General features: G+C 38.2%; 1 protein-coding gene across 1 annotated transcript in view; it reads left to right on the top strand.

Annotated features, from left to right (window-relative positions):
* Positions 1–24,474, top strand: part of NR1D2 (nuclear receptor subfamily 1 group D member 2) — a 35,344-nt gene extending 10,870 nt beyond the window's left edge. The window contains exons 3-8 of the mRNA XM_055285824.2: positions 212–300; positions 3,555–3,699; positions 5,803–6,431; positions 8,799–8,984; positions 11,716–11,926; positions 21,098–24,474. Of these exons, the coding sequence (XP_055141799.1) occupies positions 212–300; positions 3,555–3,699; positions 5,803–6,431; positions 8,799–8,984; positions 11,716–11,926; positions 21,098–21,294 (1,457 nt within the window). The 3' untranslated portion in view covers positions 21,295–24,474. The remainder of the gene's footprint in view (positions 1–211; positions 301–3,554; positions 3,700–5,802; positions 6,432–8,798; positions 8,985–11,715; positions 11,927–21,097) is intronic.
* The last annotated feature ends 391 nt before the right edge of the window (positions 24,475–24,865 follow it).

Here is a 24,865-nt window from a genome sequence, read left to right as displayed (position 1 = left end):
AGAGGGATACTCTATCTTAAAAAAAAAAAAAAATAGGAAATTTATGATTGTGATTATTTTTGATTTGAAAGTATTTTTCTTTTACATTATGAAAGTAGATACATATCTTTTAAAAGCTCTTACAAGTTGAATGAAATAAAATATCTAATTGGAAAGAAAACAGACTCAGTGTTTCTTCCTACTTTTTACTTCATGTCTTTTTGTGTCCTAGAATTTAGTGGCATGGTTCTACTGTGTAAAGTCTGTGGGGATGTGGCGTCAGGATTCCACTATGGAGTTCATGCTTGTGAAGGCTGTAAGGTAAAGCATACTTTTGTTTCTTTAAGCTACTGATTCTGGGATTTAAGAAGTTGGGTTTAGATTTACCCATTTCCGCAATTGATAGTCTGAGAGACAGTGAGAAGTCAGCTGCTCTTTTTAAGTTTTAAGCATTTTATGTAGTGTACAAGCATAACTTGTTTTGAATAATATTCTTAATTCAGAGAAAACATTTCTTTTTTCATTAAGATTTTGAACAAAGTAAATTTGCTATCTCAATTAAACATACTTATTGTGTTAAACCAAGTGTACCAAATGCTCATTCATTAATGTGTCAAGCACAGTTCTAGAGGTGGTAGTGAAATAACAAGGAACAAAACAGACAAGGCACTACTCCTGCCTTGTTGGAACTTAGTTTAAACCAAACTTTGAATTAGGTCTCGTCATATATTTTGACTTAATGACACGTCAGGTACTGGGAGCTGGCAATAATTGCTAGATACTTGAAAAAAATGTGGTATCTTAAGAAATAATGCCAAGTGAGTAAAATAATCCTGAATATAAGTTGAGCCCTTGGGAAAGCTAGTTTATTTGTAAGTTTAGTTGACTATTTTCTAGTTATTGATATTAGAGTATCGGTCAAATAATTCCAAGTGAGATAGTCTCTACCTCCCTACCTATATGCAAGGAATCTTTGTCTCTTTTTAAAAAACTTGGCACAATCTTTTCTCCTGAGTATCAAAAATTAACGTGATGAAGACACATGTTCTTGCTGTTCTCTGACTTGAGGCCACAAGCAAGAATCTAGTTTGGCAAGATATGATGGGTAAACAAGATAATGAATATACATGATGGGAGAGGAAATATTTTCAAGTGTGGCTCTGAATGAATTGTGAGTTTGCTAGTTTTTTTTTTTTGAGATGGAGTTTTGCTCTTATTTCCCAAGCTGAAGTGCAGTGGTGTGATCTTGGTTCACTCCAACCTCTGCCTCCTGGGTTCAAATGATTCTCCTGTCTCAGCCTCCCGAGTAGCTGGGATTACAGGCACATGCCACCACTCCAGGCTAATTTTTGTATTTTTAGTAGAGTCAGGGTTTCATCATATTGGCCAGGCTGGTCTTGAACTCCTAACCTCAGGTGATCTGCCCGCCTCGGCTTCCCAAAGTGCTGGGATTACAGGCGTGAGCCACGTGCCCTGCCATGTTTGCTAACTTTTAATGGCTGGGTAACTTTGTAAGACAAGTCAGTATTTTTTATAGATGTAGCATTTTTTTCATTGTTTAAAAAAAATTCTCCTCTGTATATCTTTTTTTTTTTTTTTTTTTTTTTTTTTTTTTTTTTTTACAAAAATGTGAAGTAATATTGGGGCAGGCGTTATTCTTACTTTATAGCTAGAAAATAAAAGCACAAACTGAATGAGCTGATTGCATATTCTTGATAAATACACATCTGTGGAGTACTCTTAAAAATGTGTCTAGTTCAGCTCTTGTAGTATCTAAGTCAAGTGTATAGTATCACAATAATAAAATGTAAAAATGTTGTGTCCCATGACTATTTAGTATAGATTCGGGAAATGTGTTTAGTTGTCATATAAAAGGAAAATGCGGTTTAAAATAATTTTGGTAATTGCATTCTTGAGTTTTCTGTCCTCCCTGGTACCATGAAACTGGAGATCTTTGGAGACCTATCACAGAACATGTACTTGAATTGTTTGTGTGTGGCGTAAAGGCAGCTGCTTGTAGCCATCTAGTTGGGAACTGTCTTTCCTTGGATAGTTGGCTACTCTGTTGGTGTGTGGTGTAACATTTACTTGTTGCTGACATGTAGTCATTGACTTCTGTCATGTATAAGTAGGCCTTGCCAGTGTCAGCAGGTAATGATCCTGGAAAGACAAACTTCTATTGATGTAATCCACAATCTAGCGAGGGGATTATAGCTACCAAACATATTTCTCAGTCAGCTTTTTAAGAAGTAGTCATTTAGGCTGGGTGCGGTGGCTCAGGCCTGTAATTCTAGCTCTTTGGGAGGCCGAAGCTGTAGGACTGCTTGAGGTGGAGTGTGAGACCCACCTGGGAAACACAGGGAGTCCCCATCTCTACAAAAAGTTAAAAAGCTGGATGTGGTAGCACATGCCTGTAGTCCCAGCTCTCGGGAGGCTGAGGCAGGAGGATTGCTTGAGCCCGGGAGTTCGAAGTTGCGGTGAGCTATTATTACGTCATTGTACTCCAGCCTGGGTGACAGAGCGAGACCCCGTCTCTTTAAAAAAAAAAAAAAAAAAAAAAAAGGCTGGGCGCGGTGGCTTGTGCCTGTAATCCTAGCACTTTGGGAGGCCAAGGTGGGCGGATCAGTTGAGGTCAGGAGTTCAAGACCAGCCTGGCCAACATGGTGAAACCCTGTCTCTACTAAAAATACAAAAAAATAGCCAGGCATGGTGGCAGGTGCCTGTAATCCCAGCTACTGGGGAGGCTGAGGCAGGAGAATCCCTTGAACCTGGGAGGCGGAGGTTGCAGTGAGCTGAGATCGCGCCACTGCACTCCAGCCTGGGCTACAGAGCAAGAGTCTGTCTCAAGAAAGCAAACAAACGAAAAATCAGGTCGGGAGTGGTGGTGGCTTATGCCCTGTAAGTCTAACACTTTGGAAGGCCAAGGCTGGCAGATCACTTGAGCCCTGGAGTTCAAGACCAGCCTAGGCAACATGGCAAAACCTCATTTCTACAAAAAATACAAAAATTAGCTGGGTGTGGTGGCGCATGCCTGTAGTCCCAGCTGTTTGGGAGTCTGTGGTTGGAGAATTGATTGAGCCAGGGAGGTCAGGGCTGCAGTGAGCTGTGATCGTGCCACTGTACTCTAGCCTGGGCAACAGAACGAGATCCTATCTCAAAAAAAAAAAAAAAAAAAAAAAAAAAAGAATCAGTCATTCATACTTCAAGAGTTTTGGAATTTGTAGTGAATAAAAGTATGAGATGGAAAATGTGACTGCAGGCAGGGTCTGGTAACAAACAGGATAGTGTGGTTGTTGCAAGGGGTGCTTTGGGTAAGGACAAAGAATCTCTAAAGGGAAGAAGAATTTTGTTTGGTTAGTAGGTGTTAGGTGCTTACTCATACCAGTAAGAATCGAATTAAATTCTGTGTGTCAACATTATATTGCCCTCTGTCCTAAGACATAGTGTTTCCCAGATAGCGAGTCATATACTGGGACTATATAGTTCTTCATATATACTAGATAGGTATGGGGGCAGTGTTCATAAGTTCATTTGGGTGTTTTTAAATGAGTAAGTAAATCTTCCTTTGTTCTTAGGGTTTCTTTCGGAGAAGTATTCAACAAAACATCCAGTACAAGAAGTGCCTGAAGAATGAAAACTGTTCTATAATGAGAATGAATAGGAACAGATGTCAGCAATGTCGCTTCAAAAAGTGTCTGTCTGTTGGAATGTCAAGAGATGGTATGTTCCCAGTTTAAAGAGTGTTCCTAAAGTGTATGGAGCTTGGCTTTTATTCCTCATCATGAACCAGAGCTATAAACCGGTTACCAAGGACCCTCTTATATTTAAGGTGAAGCAGAAAACATATTTTCATGCTTTACAGGACACCACATTGATTAAAGTGGTATTTTAGCATTATTATCCCAGAAACAGTTTTTGGCTAAACTTTTGTTGTTGTTGCTTTTTCTAAAAAGAGCCATTTTTTTCTGTGCAATTTGATTACTTTTTATTTTTTCCTAAAACCGATGGAGTTGAAAAACATTTTTTATATGGCCAGGCATGGTGGCTCATGCCTGTAATCCCAGCACTTTGGGCGGCTGAGGTGTGTGGGTCACTTTAGGTAAGGAGTTCTATACCAGCTATGGTGAAGCCATGTATCTACTAAAAATGCAAAAAAAAAAATTAGCTGAGCATGGTGGCATACACCTGTAATCCCAGTTACTCAGGAGGCTAAGGTAGGAGAATAGCTTGAACCCAGGAGGTGGAGGTTGCACTGAGTTGAGATCGTGCCACTGCACTCTAACCTGGGTGACACAGACTCCGTCTCACTGCAGCCTCCATCTCCCGGGTTCAAGTGATTCTCCTGCCTCAGCCTCCTGAGTAGCTGGGATTACAGGTGCCCGCCACCACACCTGGCTAATTTTTGTATTTTTATTAGAGACGGGGTTTCATCATGTTGACCAGGTTGGTCTCGAACTCCTGACCTCAAGTGATCCACCTGCCTCAGCCTCCCAAAGTGCTGGGATTACAGGTGTGAGCTATCAGGCCTGGCCAGGAGTTTCTTGAGTAACAGGTTTCAGCAATTGATGTTTTGTTTTTTCAATTGCCTGAAATTTTTTTTTTAGTGCTAAAAGTACTAATGCTATAAAAATAGTTGATGGATATTATTATTGCCCTAAAAGAATAAAACTGACAATCATTTGTGAAGGGAGGAGTAGAGGTAATGTATCAAACATGATTAAGTTGTTTGTTTGGTAGCAATAATGTTAGAGGCTACAATTAGATTAACAAGGCTTTCTGGGCAAGTATACTGAATTTTTATTATCTCTGTGTAAATACTAGACTGGAAAGAAGCTTTTCTTTTATTGATAGGATTATTGGAGACAAGACACCTTCTAAGACTAGCTTCTAAAAGAATAGAGGATGACTTATCTCATTTTTACTTATTTCACTGGTTTTAATTAAAATCTACCAAGTTTATTTTTCAGTAAGTGCATTTCTACTGATTGTGGAATTTTTTTTAAGGATTTTTTTTTTTTTAAGAGGCTGGAAAAGAAGACAGCAGATAATTTCATAGTTAGAGCTTGAGAGTAAAGTTACAAAAATGAATTGACGAGCCAGGTGTTCAGGGAATGATTTTACCTACAAAGTTCCATTAATGGTAATGGATGTGTGTAGCTGAATCACACATGCCTTCCTGGGAACAGTCCTCAGCTTTGTTAGGAAGGAGCCGTGTAGTAATACTGGTCTGCTTCAAACTGCTTTTCATTAGCTAATTTCCTATTTCTTTTTCTTTCTTTCTTTCTTTTTTTTTTTTTTTTTTTGAGATGGAGTATTGCCCTGTCACCTCTGCCTCCTGGGTTCAAGCAATTCTCCTGCGTTGGTCTCCAGAATAGCTGGGACTACAGGCGCCCGCCATCACACCTGGCTACTTTTTGTATTTTTAGTAGAGACGGGGTTTCACCATGTTGGCTAGTCTGGTCTCGAATTCCTGATCTCAGGTGGTCCACCCACCTCAGCCTCCCAAAGTGCTGGGATTACAGGCATGAGCTACTGCGCCCATCCGAATTTCCTATTTCTTTTCTTAGACTTTGCTTATAAAATACCTAGGAGATAGATGTCCTTAACTTTGTTTTGGTGGAAAATGGAAAATTTTCTCTCCCTCTCCTACTTCCTTTGGTGCATCAAGACCAGCAAGTTTAGAAAAATGTGGACCAGAGACATGCAGACTCATTCTTTATATGTATGACTAGAGGCCATAACTATTGGATAATTTTGTGTTATTCTTTTATACAAAACAAGTCTTATTTAGAATATAGATGTTAAATATCTTTTTTTCAATAGCTGTTCGGTTTGGTCGTATTCCTAAGCGTGAAAAACAGAGGATGCTAATTGAAATGCAGAGTGCGATGAAGACCATGATGAACAGCCAGTTCAGTGGTCACTTGCAAAATGACACATTAGTAGAACATCATGAACAGACAGGCTTACCAGCCCAGGAACAGTTGCGACCCAAGCCCCAACTGGAGCAAGAAAACATCAAAAGCTCTTCTCCTCCCTCTTCTGATTTTGCAAAGGAAGAAGTGATTGGCATGGTGACCAGAGCTCACAAGGATACCTTTATGTATAATCAAGAGCAGCGAGAAAACTCAGCTGAGAGCATGCAGCCCCAGAGAGGAGAACGGATTCCCAAGAACATGGAGCAATATAATTTAAATCATGATCATTGCGGCAATGGGCTTAGCAGCCATTTTCCCTGTAGTGAGAGCCAGCAGCATCTCAATGGACAGTTCAAAGGGAGGAACATAATGCATTACCCAAATGGGCATGCCATTTGTATTGCAAATGGACATTGTATGAACTTCTCCAATGCTTATACTCAAAGAGTATGTGATAGAGTTCCAATAGATGGATTTTCTCAGAATGAGAACAAGAATAGTTACCTGTGCAACACTGGAGGAAGAATGCATCTGGTATAGTGAAATCAAATTTTTGCTTATGTTGTATCAGGGAAAGCTTTGAAAATTTTCTTTTATTTGAGAGATATGCTAACTTGGGGGGATGGTGTCAGAAAACCTAAGAAATTTACAGACTTAATTTTGTACAGTATTTTAGGTCAAATAATTTTAATAAACATCATCTGATGAATGACCTAATTTCACACCCAGCTAGGTACAAGCATGTGATTTGATTGATCTGGGGTTGGGATTAGGATTTTATGCAAAATATGATTCATGCAGAATTGGTCCTTTAATTCTTGGAAATCCCTTTGAAAATTTAAGCATTCTGATTAATTAGTACCTTACTAGCTTTGGGATTTTCTCAAAGGGCTGAACTTTTCGCTTGCCATAGTTAGAAATTCTTTGATTTCTATAGAAAGAGGTTTTTTTTTTTTTAACCATTATTATGCAAAACGGTCTTTGGATATAGAACATAGATGTTTTATTGTTTGATAAATTTAGGAGTATTTTAATTTCATAGGCTAATTTCTAAGGATTTTCTCAGACTTCATCTTATGAGATGACTTAATGTTGGTCATATCATTCAAGCTTTTCTATTTTTCCATCAAATACGACATTCTACATCAAAGTACAGTGTTCATATTCAGCCAAAATTTCATCAAAAACAGCAGTACCACACCATTTCCAGTATAAGCCATGAGGTCCTTTGATAGTGCTTGGTATTTTCCACTGACAGGTAATTAAAGTCGTCTTTTTCATTTTCGGAATAGTTGACTCTACCTCAATCTTCATTAAAGTTTTTGTTGTCACTTGTAGTTATTTGGTTCTGTGGACCTTATGTTAGGCTAAGTCGTCGCTTTTTTGTTTTTGTTTTTTTTTTTGAGACATTCTTGCTCTGTTGCCCAGGCTGGAGTGCAGTGGCGCGACCTCAGCTCATTGCAACCTCCACCTCCTGGGTTCAAGCAATTCTCATGCCTCAGCCTCCCAAGTAGTTGGGATTACAGGCGTGCGTCACCATGCCTGGCTAATTTTTGTATTTTCAGTAGAGACAGGTTTCACCATGTTGGCCAGGCTGGTCTTGAACTCCTGGCCTCAAGTGACTCACGCACCTCGGCCTCTCAAAGTGCTGGGATTACAAGCATGAGCCACCACGCCTGGCCAAGTGGCTGCCTAATGAAGGAAAAATCTGTAGGCATTTTGATTCTGATTTCATGATATTCTCCATGGTTTTGTAGTCATCTCATTCCTAGATTTTGTATGGATTTAGTGAAAATTTAAAGGCTGATTTTACTAATAGAATATACAGAGTGTGTTTCATCATCCTTTTGGTGTGTTTATTTTTTTTTTTATAACTTCTTGGCTTCCTATTTTCCCTCACCCAGTCCTCATTTAGAAGGCACACCCGTATCTGCAGTCCTTGTTTCCTGATTGAAGAAGTAGAAGTCAGCGATCACACCATTGTTTTTGAGATAAATGGGCAGTGACTCTTTTTTTTTTTCGAGACAGAGTCTCACTTTGTCACCCAGAGTGGAGTGCAGTGGTATGATCTCGGCTCACTGCAACCTCTGCCTCCCGGTTCAAGTGATTCTTCTGCCTCAGCCTCCTGAGTAGCTGGGACTACAGGCGCGTGCCACTACGTCTGGCTAATTTTTTTAATTGTTAGTAGAGACAGGGTTTCACCGTGTTGGCCAGGCTGGTCTTGAATTCCTGATCTTGTGATCCGCCTGCCTCGGCTTCCCAAAGTGCTGGGTTTACAGGCTTGAGCCACTGCGCCGGGCCAGGCAGTGAGCGACCTTTTCAACAAAATGAGGCACCTTGCTGTTTTTTCCTCTTGGAAATTACAACATTGTAATTCCACCTATTTAGAAATAAAAGAGTTTTGAAATATTAACTAAATGTGAATTTGGGCCTAGACTTGTGACTTCTAGCTGTGTTGGACAAATCACTAAACCTCTCAGAGTCTCATTTCTCCACCTAAGAAATGGAAATTATAATCTGCCATGAATAACAGATTGAGAATCAAACAATTGAATTTGTTTGCAAAATCATAAAACACCATATACTAGCATAAGGTGGCAGCAGTGTTAACAAAATAAACTCTTAAACCTGTGCAACAGATATTTGAAATAGCTTGTTATAGAGGATATTTTTGCTTAGGCTTTTTTTTTTTATAAGTTAATTGCTATTTATATTAGGTTGCCAAGAGGCTTTCTACAGTATGGTGGGCAGCAAATGGATAAAGTGCTAATATCTCAGTAGATTTTACTTGTGTTTTGGGGGTTAAATTCATGTTGGGGTTTCTGATAATTGAAATGCTGCTTTTGACATTTCTTTACCACCTCTTAGTATTTAAGAGTTTTTCCGTTTTGTGTATACTAGGTTTGTCCAATGAGTAAGTCTCCATATGTGGATCCTCATAAATCAGGACATGAAATCTGGGAAGAATTTTCAATGAGCTTCACTCCAGCAGTGAAAGAAGTGGTGGAATTTGCAAAGCGTATTCCTGGGTTCAGAGATCTCTCTCAGCATGACCAGGTCAACCTTTTAAAGGCTGGGACTTTTGAGGTAGGTTTTATTTATCCTGAATATTGATGCAGGCAGGGCATGTTGTATTTTATTTTCATGGATGTTTTAATTCTTTTTTTTTTTTCTTTTTTTTTGCCTTTTTTTTTTTTTTTTTTTTTGAGACAGAATCTTGCTCTGTCACCCAGGCTGGAGTGCAGCAGTGTGATCACAGCTCACTGCAATGTCTGCTTCCTGGGTTCAAGCATTCTCCAGCTTCAGCCTCCTGAGTAGCTGGGACTACAGGTGTAAGGGTGTGAGCCACCATGCCCGGCTAATTCTTTTTGTAGAAACAGGGTTTTGTCATATTGCCCAGGCTGGTCTGGAACTCCTGAGCTCAAAGTGATCTGCCCACTTTGGCCTCCTAAAGTGCTGGGATTACAGGTGTGAGCCACTGTGCCTGGCAGATGTTTTCATTCTTTTCTGAGTCAGTATTTATAGTCCAGAGTCTGAAACTGTCAACAAAATAATCATCATCTCAGGATTTTGGGAAGAGACTTGGGAAACTTGGTAAATCCAGAATTGTTTAGGATTTTATATTTATTTTTTACTTATTATTTAGGATTTGAAATATAGGTATTCTGTATCTACAGCATATGAACTCCTAAGTGCTAGTATTGCTTTTAGATGTGGACTTAACAAGTTTCTGCAGTGGCAGACACCTCCTGAAAGCCTAGCCTAGCATTTACTGTATTCGATACAGAATAAGAAGGGCAAATAGAATGCGACTTTTGTTTTTTGAGAGACTGTAGAATATTTTGGGGATATATCAGACATTTCTTATGTGCCACCTTAGCTCTTCCTGGTTTCACCTTACTTCAGGATCCTTGGCTACTTTTCTGTCCCACTTCTCTTGCAACACTGTATCTTGCCTGGGCTTGGAGTAGTCTCTACTGTATAACTTGCAGATGTGCCTCTCCTGGTCCTTAGTTAGGTGTCTTTCACTTTCTGTGTGCGCCAGGGCATCCCTTTTGCTGCCAAGGTGTGGGATGCCTTGGGACCTAATTAAGGACAACTCTGAGATTGGGGTGGTGAGAGGAAGTTGATGTTTGGTGGGCCAAATCTTTCAACCTTTCATGGATGGGAGAAGTAGCCAGGGCTATATTTTCACTTCTCCCTGGATTTAGTATAACGGAGGGAGTGAGACAACTAAGTAATATAATTGTTAACTGATTTAACGTGGATGTCAATTATAACATGGTGCTTAGAACACTTACTGTGATAGCTTTCTTTGTGGATAGTCTCTTTGGGTTATGGTTTCTTGAAGTAGTTCAGTTAGACTTCATCTGCTTCCTTTGCCTTGGCTGCATTTGATGTGTTGATGTTTCGAAGTGTTGCTGCCTTGGAATTTTGCTCTTTTTACTTAAGGCATAGAGGCCATGTGGTATACTTGGCAGCCTAAAGAGTTTCTTTAATGCCTTTGGCCAGGGCCCAGTTTTAAATTTACTGGTACTATTTCTTGCTCTAATTTTATATTGCATTTCGGAATCTTTGTTAATAGAGTGGCAGAGTGTCTTTGCCATCAGTGGCTAGAATTTCTTTTGATGTTTTTCTTGGAGTATTTTTGCTTTGGTAGAGAATTCGTCTTAAGAAAGTGGTTTTGGGACCGGGTGCAGTGGCTCATGCTTGTAATCCCAGCACTTTGGGAGGCCGAGGCATACTGATCACTTGAGTCCAGGAGTTTGAGACCAGCCTGGGCAATATGGTGAAACCCTGTCTCTACAAAAAATACAAAAATTAGCTGGGTGTGGTAGTATGTATTTGTATTCTCAGCTATTCAGGAGGCTGAGGTGGGAAGGATCACTTGAGCCTGGGAGGTTCAGGTTGCAGTGAGCTGTGATGGCACCTCCAGCCTGGGCAACAGAGCAAGACCCTGTCTCAATAGATAAATAAATAAATAGGCTGGGCACTGTGGCTCATGCCTGTAATTCCAGCACTTTGGGAGGCTGAGACAGGTGGATCACCTAAGGTCACGAGTTTGAGACCAGCCTGGTCAGCATGGTGAAACCCCATCTCTACTAAAAACAAAATTAGCTGGGTGTGGTGGTGTGTGCCTGTAATCCCAGCTAGTTGGGAGTGTGCGGTGGGAGAATCGCTTGAACCCAGGAGGCAGAGGTTGCAGTGAGCTGAGATTGTGCCACTGCACTCCAGCCTGGGTGACAAGAAGAAAACTCCATCTCAAAAAATAAAATCGCCTAGCATGGTGGCTCACACCTGTAATCCCAGCACTTTGGGAGGCTGAGGCAGGTGGATCCCCTGAGGTCAGGAGTTTGAGACCAGCCTTGTTAACATGGTGAAACCCTGCTTCTACTAAAAATACCAAAAATTAGCTGGGCGTGGTGGCATGCACCTGTAATCCCAGCTACTTGGGAGGCCGAGGCAGGAGAATTGCTTGAACCTGGGAGGCGGAGGTTGCAGTGAGCCAAGATCATGCCTTTGCACTCCAGCTTGGGCCACAAAAGCAAAACTCCATCTCAAAAATAGAATAGAATAGAATAGAATAGAATAGAATAGAATAGAATAGAATAGAACAGAACAGAGTAGAATAGAGTAGAATAGAGTAGAAGTAGAGTAGAATAGAACAGAATATCGTGGTTTTGAGTAAAAGTATACCCTGTTTTTCTTTTATAACTTTCTTTTATATGTGGGATGATTCATAACTGACTTGAATACTAAGTTATTTTTTATTATTGCTGTTAGACTTCTCCAAATACATTTCTTTTTCTTTTTCCAGGTTTTAATGGTACGGTTTGCATCATTATTTGATGCAAAGGAACGTACTGTCACCTTTTTAAGTGGAAAGAAATATAGTGTGGATGATTTACACTCAATGGGAGCAGGGGATCTGCTAAACTCTATGTTTGAATTTAGTGAGAAGCTAAATGCCCTCCAACTTAGTGATGAAGAGATGAGTTTGTTTACAGCTGTTGTCCTGGTATCTGCAGGTAAGCAAGCTGGTTCAAAATTGTGCCACACCTAGCATATAGTGACCAACTGGGGAGAAGGTGGCAGTTAACAGGGTTCCAGAAAGTTATATAGAGGGAATAAGCCCTTAAGGAAGATGCTAAATTGTATGATCCTGTTATTTTTGTGTAACTAATTTTTTCATTATAACAATATATATCAAAGTACTATAGGAATAAAGTAATACTTAAATCTAGGCCTTGTATTTAGCACTGTTAGTCTTTAGCTTTTTGTTCATAATTTTTTTTATGAGTCCAAATCTTTATTTCATGAATTTGTTAGAACATTATGTATCTCTAGGTAGGTAGTTGTAGTATGAATTTCAGTTTGCATTCAAATACAATGTGGGTTACTTGAAAACATTAAAAGTATCAAGAGGTATTAGTATGGTTTGTTGCAGAGAAATGTGACTTAGTTGTAGGCTTTAGTCCAGCTCTGCCATTGAATTATGTGGGTAACTTGGGTAAGTAACTTTACTCTTTTGGGTCTTGGATTCCTTCCTCATCCTGTCAAAGGAAGGGGTTGTACCATGTGAGCCTAGTGTGGTGTCTGGCATAGAAGAGCTACTCAGTCACTGAATGAGTGAGCAAGATTTTTGAGTTTTTAATGTTTATTTATATGAGTCATTTATGATGTTTCCCAATGTCCCTGCCATGTTGCATTAATATTACAATTATTTCTGACAGTACCCATTAAGGCAGAGATTGTTACTCCCAATAACAAATTGGAAATTGAGACACTTTCCTGGGTATGTCTAAGTAAGTGCCAGCTATTTTTAGGCATCACTTTAGTTTATAACATTTGGGAATTTTTTAGTATTTAGTTGTGACTTTGTTTCCCATTTGCTTCCTACTGTGTAAAGGGCACTGTGCTAGGCATTGTGAGAGTTACAAGTTACGGCCTCCGATTATGTGGCTAAACCATAAATTAGTAGCTCTTGAAAAAGAACAAGTTCTAGGCCAGGCACGGGGGCGCACGCCTGTAATCCCAGCACTTTGGGAGGCTGAGGTGGGTGGATCACCTGAGGTCAGGAATTTGAGACCAGCCTGGCCAACATGGTGAAACCCCATCTGTACTAAAAATACAAAAATTAGCCGGGCATGGTGGCACGTGCCTGTAGTCCCAGCTACTCAGGAGGCTGAAGCAGGAGAATCGCTTGAACCTGGGAGGCGGAGGTAGCTGTGAGCCACTGTCATGCCAGCTTGTGTTCCAGCTTGGGTGACAGAGCGAGACTCTGTCTTAAAAAAAAAAAAAAAAAGAACAAGTTATTTGTATAATTTTAAGGACCTGTACCTCAGTGGAATAAAGACATGCCATTTGATAACATAATTTGGCTACCTTTTCTGACCAGCTCTACCTGGATAACTAAAAATGTGTGTATGACGTGGGAGTAGTATGAAAGGAATATGTCAATAAGGGATATCTGTTTTATAGCTAACTTATAATGCCTCTTGCATTTTACCTATCATTTGCAGAATCTCTTGATAAGTAATTAGTATTGGTTTGAGTTGATATCAGATTAATAAATCGATTATTTGGAAACCACAGATAATCAGTACTTGTTAAATTATTTATCTGATGAGTATGCCTTACCTATTAGGTGCTCAGGGGGAGCCAAAAAGCTTTAAGGCACATACTTGCTAAGTGTTTTCATTCTTTTTGGAGAGATGAAACTACACAAAGAGCTTTATGCTACTAAACTGTGTAGTTCTGACTGAGGTAAGCTGGAGTTGTAGAAAGGAAGGTGAAATCATCTTGGAAGGTTCTGTGGGGAAATATAGAAGTGGAGCTGGAATTCGAAGGTTGAATTATTAGGCTTTCCCAATGAAGAAGAGATGGAAAGGCGTGGGAGAGTACGAGATAGGGCCAGGGAAGGGTCAGGTGGCCAAAACCTGGAGTGTACATCAAGGAGGAAGGGGGACAAAAGCCTTCAGAGTTAGGGGAGCAGCAGGTTATGGAATAACAGCTATGAGAACTAAGCAGAGAGGTTTTAACCAAAATATGGGGCAGAAGAAAGTCTGTGTACCTTCTTAAGTAGGAGAGTGATCCGGTTGAACAAAGTGATGTTTAACATTAATTCTGCATTTTTATTGTGGTGGGCGGATTAGATGGGTAAGTCATTAGTGCTAGAGAGTTAGGTTGAGAAGCTTTTGAAATGACATCAGGTATGAGGCAGTGGGGCGAACTCTTCTAAAATAAATTAAGGCAGGTAAGATGAAGTAGAAGGGCCAATTTCCCAGAGGTAGTTCAGAGGAAGAAATGATGGCAAAGGGGTAGAGGGAAACTCTGTATGCCAGGAACCTTGTTATTTCAGGGTAGGAACATGATTTTTAGTTTGATTTAATCTGTTTTTGAAAAAGCCTTTTTTTCTGATTATAAATTTAATATGGGTTCTTTGAAAATGTGGAAAATATTAAAATGGAAAAAAAAGGTTATAATATCACTACCAGAAAAGATCACTATTAATATTGGGGATCTTTATCCATTTACCTATCCATCTATCCATTCACCTATCCATCTATCTATTTACCTGTTTGTTTATATAGGATATATTTTAAAAATGGAAATATTAAGTGTGAAAGACTAAAAGAATACAGTGCATTCTAATTTTTGTCATGTCACTATATGAACATACACAAGTAAACATATATGAAGTTTCATGTCAAATTTTAATCCTTACCACTTAAAAATTACTAGCTGTTTTTTGTTGTTGTTGTTGTTGTTTGTTTTTTTATTTTTATTTTTGGAGATGGAGTTTCACTCTTGCTGCCCAGGCTGGAGTGCAATGGCATGATCTCTGCTCACCACAACCTCCGTCTCTTAGGTTCAAGCAATTCTCCTGCCTCACCTCAGCCTCCTGAGTAGCTGGGATTACAGGCATGTGCCACCACACCCAGCTAATTTTGTATTTTCAGTAGACAGGGGGTTTCTCCATGTTGGTCAGGCTGGTCTCGAACTCCCAACCTCAGGTGATCCACCTTCCTCGGCCTCCCGAAGTGCTGGGATTACAGGCATGAGCCACCGCGCCCGGCCAAACAGCAGCATAAATTACTAGCTGTTTTTAAAGCGGTATCTAGGCAGGAAAATAAAATTCAAACGCTACAGAAGGGTTTAAAATGAAAAGTCTCTGCTTCTTTCCTCTTTCCTCTACTCCCAGCCTTATTCCTCAGAAAACTGGATTTCTTAACACCCTTCTTTTTAATTTTCTGGTTGTTGACCACCCAACTCTGAATATAATGCTTCTATCTCTGTATACCTCTTTTTTTTTTTTGGGGGACGGAGTCTTACTCGTCGTCCAGGCTGGAGTGCAATGATCTCAGCTCACTGCAACCTCCGTCTCTCAAGTAGCTGGGATTACAGGTGCCCAACACCAGGCTCAGCTAATTTTTGTATTTTTAGTAGAGACGGGGTTTCGCCATGTTGGCCAGGCTGGTCTTGAGCTCCTGACCTCAGGTGATCCACCTTCCTCGGCCTCCCAAAGTGTTGGGATTACAACCGTGAGCCACTGTGCCCAGCCTATACCTCTTTTTATTTAGTGAGTATAACTTATAAATAAAAGTATCCTTACTTTTCCCTCTCAATTTTTTTATGTTTTATTTTTTAATTTAATGGTTTTGTTTGTAATTTTAATATACTCACATTTTTTGACCTTTACTTATGCATAATGTCTTTTGGATAGTTTAGATAGAATCTCTTAATTGTTCAAAGACACAGTTTTTCCTTTGTACTCTGACTTTGCTGTAACATTCCTTTTATGTAGTCAATTAAAACATTTATATCTTGTTCTATAACTGTTTGTCATGATTTGATCAGTTGATTCCCAAAGTTGAAAAGTTGAAAGTCAGTATTTATGGTATTATGATTATGTAAATAGTACTTACGGTGTTCACACAGTGAGGTTGAAATGGGAAAGAATAATGGAAACCTCTTCTCCAAACCTCTGCACCTTGAAGGGTGATGTTCCTTGTATCAGGGAACAAATGGATAGTTTATTTCAGTTCTCTATTAATTGTTTAGAATTAAGTAACATAGTTTGCTTTATCTTTAAAATAGCTTTTTCTTTTTGGGAATGTATAGTTGTCTTCTTTTGTTGTTTTTGGGTTGTCAGAAGAAATGCTAGTTAATTTCTATATCTCATTATATAATTTTATCCTTACAGTAGATCCCTGTGAGCTGGGACATTAAGTTATTCACAGTTACACAGACAAGGGATTTGAGGAACAGAGGGGTTAAGTAATTTACCCAACGTCCATTTTTAATTACTGGCTAAGCAAGTATTTGAACTCCCATTAGTCTGGCTTCAAAGCCTTTCCATTATACTGCTTGTTAACAGAATAGCTCTAGCTGCTAAGGGGGAGAAAAATCTCAAACATGATGTTTGCCTGTAAGATTGGAAGAATCCTAATATCATGGAAGGGGAATTACACCTGGAAGGTAAGTTTCTTTTCAGGTTGTTTAAAGTAACAGCAGTCACTTCCAGTTGAAGATTAAGGACTGGCATGTAGGTGTGAGGTCAAGGCTCATTTACATACAGATTTTAGTTGTCTTCATAGAGATTTTTGTTGAATGTTTGACTTTCATCCTGTAGGAAGTGAAAATAAATAGAATATTTGGTGAGGAGTACAAGCTTGGGAGTGCAGTGAAGAACCAGCTAAGGAGAGGGAAGATAGATGTGTCATAAGTTAAACTCTACAGTACTAGTGTAGCATTTATTACACCATTTAGAAGATGAATTTCCACTTCAATATGTGTACTCTTAACATTATAGTCTCCAGAAGATTGTTTACCATCCAACCAGGTTTGTACCTTTAGGTTCTTTGGCCTTGAAATCTTAAAAACCGTGGTTTTAGAAATGGAGACTTTAGAAAAATTTAATGCAATCTATGGTTTTAGATATTTCCTGAAATTCTGAGTTGTATAACGAAGCATAAGTCATCTAAACACAAAATAGACTCTGGAAGACCAACAACTTAAAACATTTTTAAATTTTTTGTGTGACTTCCTACACCTGTCCAACCAACTACTACTAATACTAGTTCCCACTCAGGTATCTTCCCCACTTATCAGTTGTTTCTTTCTTTGCCCACCTAGATTATTTTGTTTGTGGGGATTACTGTCATTCTTTCTCAGTTTTCGGTATTATAAATTACTAATCATATGATTGAAACCAGAGTCATGCATTGCTTAATGACGTAAATATGTTCTGAGAAATGCATTGTTAGGCAATTTTGTCATTGTGTGAACATCATAGAGTGTACTTATATAAACCTAGATGGTATGTCCTACTACACACCTAGGTTTTATGGTATAGCCTATTGTTACTAGGCTACAAACCTGTACACCATGTTACTGTGCTGAGTACTGTAGGCAGTTTGTAACACAGTATTTGTGTATCTAAACATATCTAAACAAAGAAAAGGTACAGTAACAATAGATATGAAAGATAAAAGCTGGTATACTTGTATAGGGCATTTACCATGAATGCAGCTTACAGGACTGGAAGTTGCTGTGGGTGAATGAGTGAATCGTGAGGGCATGTGAAGGCCTAGGATATTACTGTATACGACTGTAGACTTAATCACTGAACACCTACGGTACACTAAATTTATTAAATTTTTTTTTCTTCAATAATAAATTAACCTTACCTTGCTCTGTTTTACTTTATAAACTTAAATTTTTAAAGCTTTTTGAGTCTTGTAGTAACACTTAGCTTAAAACAACACATTGTACAGCTACACAAAAATGTTTTCTTTATATCCTTATTCTCTAAGCTTTTTTCTATTTATAATTTATTTATTTACTTCTTAAACTTTATTGTTAAAAACTGTGACAGACACATACATTAGCTTAGGCCTACACAGGCTCATCATCATCAATATCACTGTCTTCCACCTCCACATTTTGTTCTACTGGAAGGTCTTCAGGAGCAGTAATATGCATGAGCTGTCATCATCTATCACCTTCTATATTTCTGGGATAACACTGCATTCTTCAGGAGTATCTCCTGAAGGACCTGCCTGAGGCTGCTTTACAGTTATCTTTTTTTTTTTTAAGTAGAAGGGACGGGCGAGGTGGCTCATGCCTGTAATCCCAGCACTTGGTGACGCCCAGGCTGGTGGATCATTTGAGGTCAGGAGTTCTCAAAAAATGAACTAGAAGGACTATACTGTAAAATAATGATAAAAAGTATAGTATAGTAAATACTTAAATCAGTAATGTAGTTGTTTACTATTATTAAGTGTAATAGGTTTGCTTACCCCAGCATCACTATAAACTTGTTAGTTATGTGTTGTGCTATGACGTTACGAAAACAAAAGCTGCAACGTCACTAGGAGATAGGGATTTTTCAGCAACACTATAATTTGATGGGACCACCCTTTTATATGTGGTCTGCCATTAACTGAAACATTGTTATGTGGCACGTGATTATTTTCTTCTGTCAGAATGTAAGCTCCTTAAAGGAATTCTGGTTTTGTTCTCTGCTGATTTCCAAGCACCTTAGAACAGTAACCAGTACATATGTTTAATAAATGTTTGGCAAACGATTTCATCAAGTGAAAGAATGTTTTTTTAAAAAAACCATTACTTGAATATCAAAGGCAAGAGGTACTCTTCAAAGCATTACTGAAGGCTTTATTTTTATAAAGATAATTTATGATTGACCAAAGTTAAATATCAAGAGAAAGAGGTCTCTGCCGGTAGTTTTGTCTGAAAAATTGTGACCCTTCCCCTACCCCCACTAACCAATATCCAACTTTTTTTTTTTTGAGACAGGGTCCCACTCTGTCACCCAGGCTGGAGTGCAGTGGCATGATCTCGACTCACTGTAACCTCCATCCCCTGGGTTCAAGTGATTCTCGTGCGTCAGCCTTCCAAGTAGCTGGGATTACAGATGCCAGTCACGATGCCCGGCTAAATTTTGTATTTTTAGTAGAGACGAGGTTTCACCATGTTGGCCAGGCTGGTCTTGAACTCCTGATCTCAGGTGATCTACCTGCCTTGGCCTCCCAAAGTGCTGAGATTACAGGAATGAGCCACCATGTCCTGTCCAACATTCTTTTTATTTTTGAGACAGTATCTCGCTCTGTCACCCAGACTGGAGTGCAGTGGAATGATCATGGATCACTGCAGTCTTGACCTGGGTTTAAGTGATCCTCCCACCTTAGCCACCCAAGTAGCTGGGACTACAGGCACGTGTCACCATGCCCATTCAATTAAATTTTTTTTTTTTGTAGAGACAAAGTCTCACTATGTTGCTCAGGCTGGTCTCAAACTGCTAAGCTCAAGCAATCCTCCTGCCTCAGCCTTCCAAAGTGCTGGAATTCCAGGTGTGAGCCACCATGCCTGGCCTTTTTTTCCAAGAAAGAATTAGCATATAGTTGTAGTGTTCAAATTTTGTTAAATATAAGATAAACTGGCCAGGTGCGGTGGCTCATGCCTGTAATCCCAGCACTTTGGGAGGCCGAGGCGAGTGGATCACAAGGTCAGGAGTTCAAGGCCAGCCTGGCCAAGATGGTGAAACTAAAAATATAAAAATGAGCCAGGTGTGGTGGTGGGTGCCTGTAATCCCAGCTACTCAGGAGGCTGAGGCAGATAATTGCTTGAACTCGGGAGGCAGAGGTTGTAGTGAGCCCAGATCATGCCACTGCACTCCAGCCTGGGTGACAGAGACTCCATCTCAAAAAAAAAAAAACAAAAACAAAAAAACTTATTTTTATCGTTTTTCTGCATTTAGAGTTAATCAGACTTTTTTTGCCCTTTACTATTAAATTTTAGTCCTTGTTTTAAGTGCTTGCATTGCAAATGACCTTTTTCAGCTATCACTTATAATGGAAGACCTCCTCAATATCCTTGTAAAAAAACAAAAGGGCGTGAATGGCCAGAAGTTTTGCTTCCTTGTAGAAGTTAGAAGTCTTTTTCTTGTTAATTACAACCTCTCATGTAGGGGACCATTGAATATTTTTGTATACTCCTGCCTCCTGTTGTAAAGGGAAAAAAATAATCTTGCTGATGAAAAAGTCTATGGGTGATCTACATAGGTTTGCCTAATTGTAAGATACTTTATTGCAGGCTTATGCCAAATGACTGGTTTATTAACATATTGTATGGGAAGTTTAATAAACACAATATGCTAAACGAAAGTGAATGTAGGGTTACATAGCAATAAAGTTGCATAATGTATTAGTTACCTGTTACTGCATAACAAATTGTCCCAAAATTCAGGGGCTTTCAAATGCAGACATTTATTTAATCTCACAGTTTTTGAGGGTTAAGATACGATATGAGAGATAGGATATGATATGTGCCTGTGACTCAGGGTTTCTTAGGAGGTTATAGTTAAGCTATGGACAGGGCTATGGTCTCATATGAAGGCTTGAGTAGGGAAGGATCTGCTTTCAGTTGTATGTAGTTATCGGCAAGATTCAGTTCCTTGCAAGCTGTTGGACTGAGCACCTCAGTTCCTTGCTGACTGTTGGCTAGAGCCGACTCTTAGTTCCTTGCCATGTGGGCCTCTCCACAGGGTGGCTCACAGCATGGCAGCAGCTTTTCTCAGAGTAAGTGAGCAAGAGCGTACCTAAGATGGAGGCCACAGTTTCTTGTAAGCTAATCTCAGAACGGACATCCTATCACTTCTGCTGTACTTTTTAAAATTAGAAGTTAGTAAGTCTAGGTCCACTTAATAGGAGGAGATTGCACAAGGGTGTGAATACCAGGATGAAGGGATCATTGGAGGCCATTTTAGGGGCCGCCTACCACACGTGGTGACATACAAATGGGAGTGTATTCCATATGTATTGAAAATATGTTTATACAGTACATTATTTTATTTTGCTAATTAGAAGCAGTTGAAATCAGATGACATCTAATTTTAAAAAGTCAGAACCTCTGTGTTCTTGTGAATAGAAATCCTTAAGCAGTAAAGAATTTTGATTTATCAAATGTTTTATGTGACATATATGCTTTATAATACAGTAACTAGCTAATGATTTGTTACTGAGATTTTGAGAAATTTGTCAACTTTTGCCTTTATTCAAATGTATAAAACCTTGCTTTCTATTCATTAGTGACACTGATGAGCAAGAATTTTATTTATATTTAATGTTAATAATTTATCCTGTCTTTCATATTTCCCTATTCCTGATCTCTCTTAGATCGATCTGGAATAGAAAACGTCAACTCTGTGGAGGCTTTGCAGGAAACTCTCATTCGTGCACTAAGGACCTTAATAATGAAAAACCATCCAAATGAGGCCTCTATTTTTACAAAACTGCTTCTAAAGTTGCCAGATCTTCGATCTTTAAACAACATGCACTCTGAGGAGCTCTTGGCCTTTAAAGTTCACCCTTAAGGCCTTTGTTTATTTAAACATGAACTGATGGTAACTGTACATTTTGTGCTAAAATGCTTATTTATATGTGTATACCATATGTGGAGATAGAAAAGACCTTTAAGACAATAAAAGATTGTAGGCTATCTCTGTGATCATGCAATAGCTGTTTGGATTGAGAACTCTTCAGCCATGATTAGACGTTGACCGCATCTCCCTGATAGACCAATCAGCTGTGTCGCACTTAAACTGGAGAAGTTACACTGAAGTATAATCACACTGAATGTTAGACTTTTTCATCTGCCAAAACCAAAAACCGTTTTGATCTCCCTGTGGTATAAATATAACGCACAATCACAAGTGTATGAGGACTTAGAAATTAATCCTTTGTGGTAGGAGTTCTGTTGAATGATGGAAATCTTATTACTACCACAAGACTATTTGATCTGGTGATTGGAGACTTTGTGATTTAGGAGATCTCCATGTCTGTATTTACTCTACCACTGCTAAAGTGTGTGGTCCTGGGTAGTTTACTTGCTTGTGGAAAATGAGAATTGATAGTGTCCCCAATGCCCCACCTCACAGAGTTACTAAAAAATGTCTGTAAAGCATATTTACCTCTTGGGAGATAGGCACTATGTAAATAAGGTAAAATTTTTGTTATTATAATTATTCATAATAATATTCTTTTCTTATTTCTAAGCCTTTCTGGGAAATCATTTCAGTCCACACCAACCATATTATTCAGGGTTCCTGCCATATGTGTGGGGTATCCTACTGATACACACGTATTCAAAGTTTATGGGTACAACAAAGACATAGTACATGTACATAATATGTATGTGAATATAGTTAAATATATTTCTTCACAATATTTTAAACTGTGAAGAACTTTATCATACAGTAAACTTAAAACAAGAGGTGTCAAAAGACCCAAATTAGGTGCATTTTACCTGTTTATGATGGCATAACCATTGCTTTAAAATGTTTAGACAGTAGAATATTGAATTTATGCTCTATTTTTGTTTATTTAAGCAACACTTAATGTAAAAGTGCAACAGGCAATTGAGTCCAAATTTCAACGACATAAAAAACATGTATTTTAGAGTTCATCTTTGGCAAAATCTTTGGTTCAGGGTACTAGTTGTTTAAAAGTTGATTCATATTCTTACCTTGTGCTGAAAAAGGTTGCATTGCTGCCCCTTATACACATGCTGCAGCTTGATGTTAAAGAATTTTTATTCTTTCTGAAGAACTAATGTTTAAAGAAACTGTTTAATATGATGGCATGTGTGTGTGCGTGCGTGTGTATGTTCTGAGTCCACTTCTTTTTTCCTAAATAACACTACAGGGATTTTGTCATATTAGATTTAATTTATAATTGGAAAAATCATCTAGTGTGTGATCTACAGGCTTAGAAATGGTGTAGTCAAAGACATTTTATCCACATTTCTAATAGTGGACTTGATTAAATAGATAAGATCAGCATCTGTTTATGGTAGTAGGAGAAATAGCCAAAGTTGAGGATTTTATGTATGTTTTTCTGTTTCCCTGGAAAATAGCAATTAATTGGATTTTTTGGCAAAGATTGCCTTCTGTATAATGTTTGGATTATATAAAATTGCAAAAATGATAAGAGCCCGCTTTACTGTACTAAGCCTGTTACTTTCATGACGTGTGAGCAGAATGCCTTATTTTGTAATCTTGTTTAACTTGTTGCTACTGGGACTTGATTTACTGTGGCACTAGTTAAGTAAGTTAAAAAAAGTTAAACCCTCTCATTATTAAAGAGGAAAGGCGATGGTGATGTCTGTAATACAATATAAACCATAATTGTGATTTACCTTAAGTAGGTATAACTCTTATGGGATATACAGTATAGTTTTTGTGAATCTTTACATGATAGCATTATCTTTTTATAATTTTTTTTCCTAAGATAAACAAATGCATAGTTTTCTTCTATGGGGGATAGAAACAGCTTTTTGAAGTAATATTGAAAACCTCAAAGATCATGTTGATTCTTAATTTTTGCCTTTTGCATAAGCCTCTTTATAACATGTATCTTTAAAACAATTAAGTCTTTAGGAATGTGTAACCAGAACTATGTTAGTATTGCTTATAAAACTTTAGTTAGTTTCAATATATACATATATACATCTCTATATAGGTATATAGATTTGCATTTTGTCTTGTAAAATTTTATTTGAATAAATTCTTCCTGTAGGTAATGGGAAACAATAGTTCATATGGCACTCATAGCATTTCTATATTTGAAAGTAGCCCAATATAAAACTTTTGATTCTAAAATTAAACCAGCAGCCTATTACAAGCACATTCTTTGATTGAGTCATTGGTTATAAACTTACTAAATGCAGAGAAAGCAGCCAATTTAGGAAACTTCTGAGTTGGTGGGGCACTGTTGATTAATAATGTACTGTATGAATTAAGTGATGCTTTAACTTTGATTTTACATTTTAAAGTTAAAATGTGGGCATTATGTCAGCAAACTTAAGGGCATTATGTCAGCAAGCTAAAACATTTTTTTCCTGTGCTTTTAATGTATCTCTACATGATCTGAGAGAGGATTCAAGTTGATAGAAATAGCTGAGGGGAAAAGGGGGAACATCTTGGGATGAAGCTTGTCCTTATGGTGATGGTTTAATTACAGATTAAAAAATTAGAAGGAAATTTCAGTGGATTAAGTGTATAGCTTTCATATCTACATTTCAAGAAATTACCATTGTAACTTGATAAGAGATGATTTATTTTATGTAAACATCTTTGCAAAGCAAGGTGTAGCAGCTCAGCTAGATTTATTACTGTGCACGAAAGTAAATACCTATCTCAATTATTCTTTTTCTTTTCCAATATAAAGTTTGCTGAATGTACAAGAAGAGTTTATCACTTAGGATATAGAATTTTTTTAGGGGTTGGGGGGAGGGGATCTGTTAGGAAACTGTTACCTATAAACAAAGTTTGACTGGATTCGATCCAAAAGATAAAACTTGAAGCTATTCTGGAACTAACATGGAAAAATGAAATGGCTGTTGTTTAAAAAAATGATAGAAATACATTGTTGATGGGATATGAGTTAAGTTTGTTTTCTACAAACTGTAATTGATGAGGACATGGATAATATCTTCATGTTTCTGAGAAGTAATCTGTATGTGGGGGGAGGGGATAATAAATATTTCTAACCAACTGTGGTGTTTGGTGTCTAATCTACCTTGACTTTTTTGTAAAACTACTTATAATTTAACTCACTACAAGTATCTTTCCCCTGAGCATAGCAGGATCTTTTATGTAAATCTCTGAATCAGCATGGGGAAATGTGTGTGTGTATATGTATATATATGTGTGTGTATATGCACACATATATGTATATGTATATATATGTATGTGTATATATATACACACACACACAAAGGGCTTAAAAAAAGATTTTAGAGTTTGTTTAGAGATTCTGGCAAGGACTGTTGCTATTTTCTGTAATGCCAACTGAGTAATGATTCGTTGTGTCTAATAAGGTAGTCTTTCTAGGAAGGAGATGTGAGAGTATTTGATAAAACCAGAAATCACCCTTGGCCATGAA

Source organism: Symphalangus syndactylus, chromosome 1 (genome assembly GCF_028878055.3).
Source record: "Symphalangus syndactylus isolate Jambi chromosome 1, NHGRI_mSymSyn1-v2.1_pri, whole genome shotgun sequence".
Classification (NCBI taxonomy): domain Eukaryota; kingdom Metazoa; phylum Chordata; class Mammalia; order Primates; family Hylobatidae; genus Symphalangus; species Symphalangus syndactylus.
This window is presented reverse-complemented; position numbering and strand designations above follow the sequence as displayed.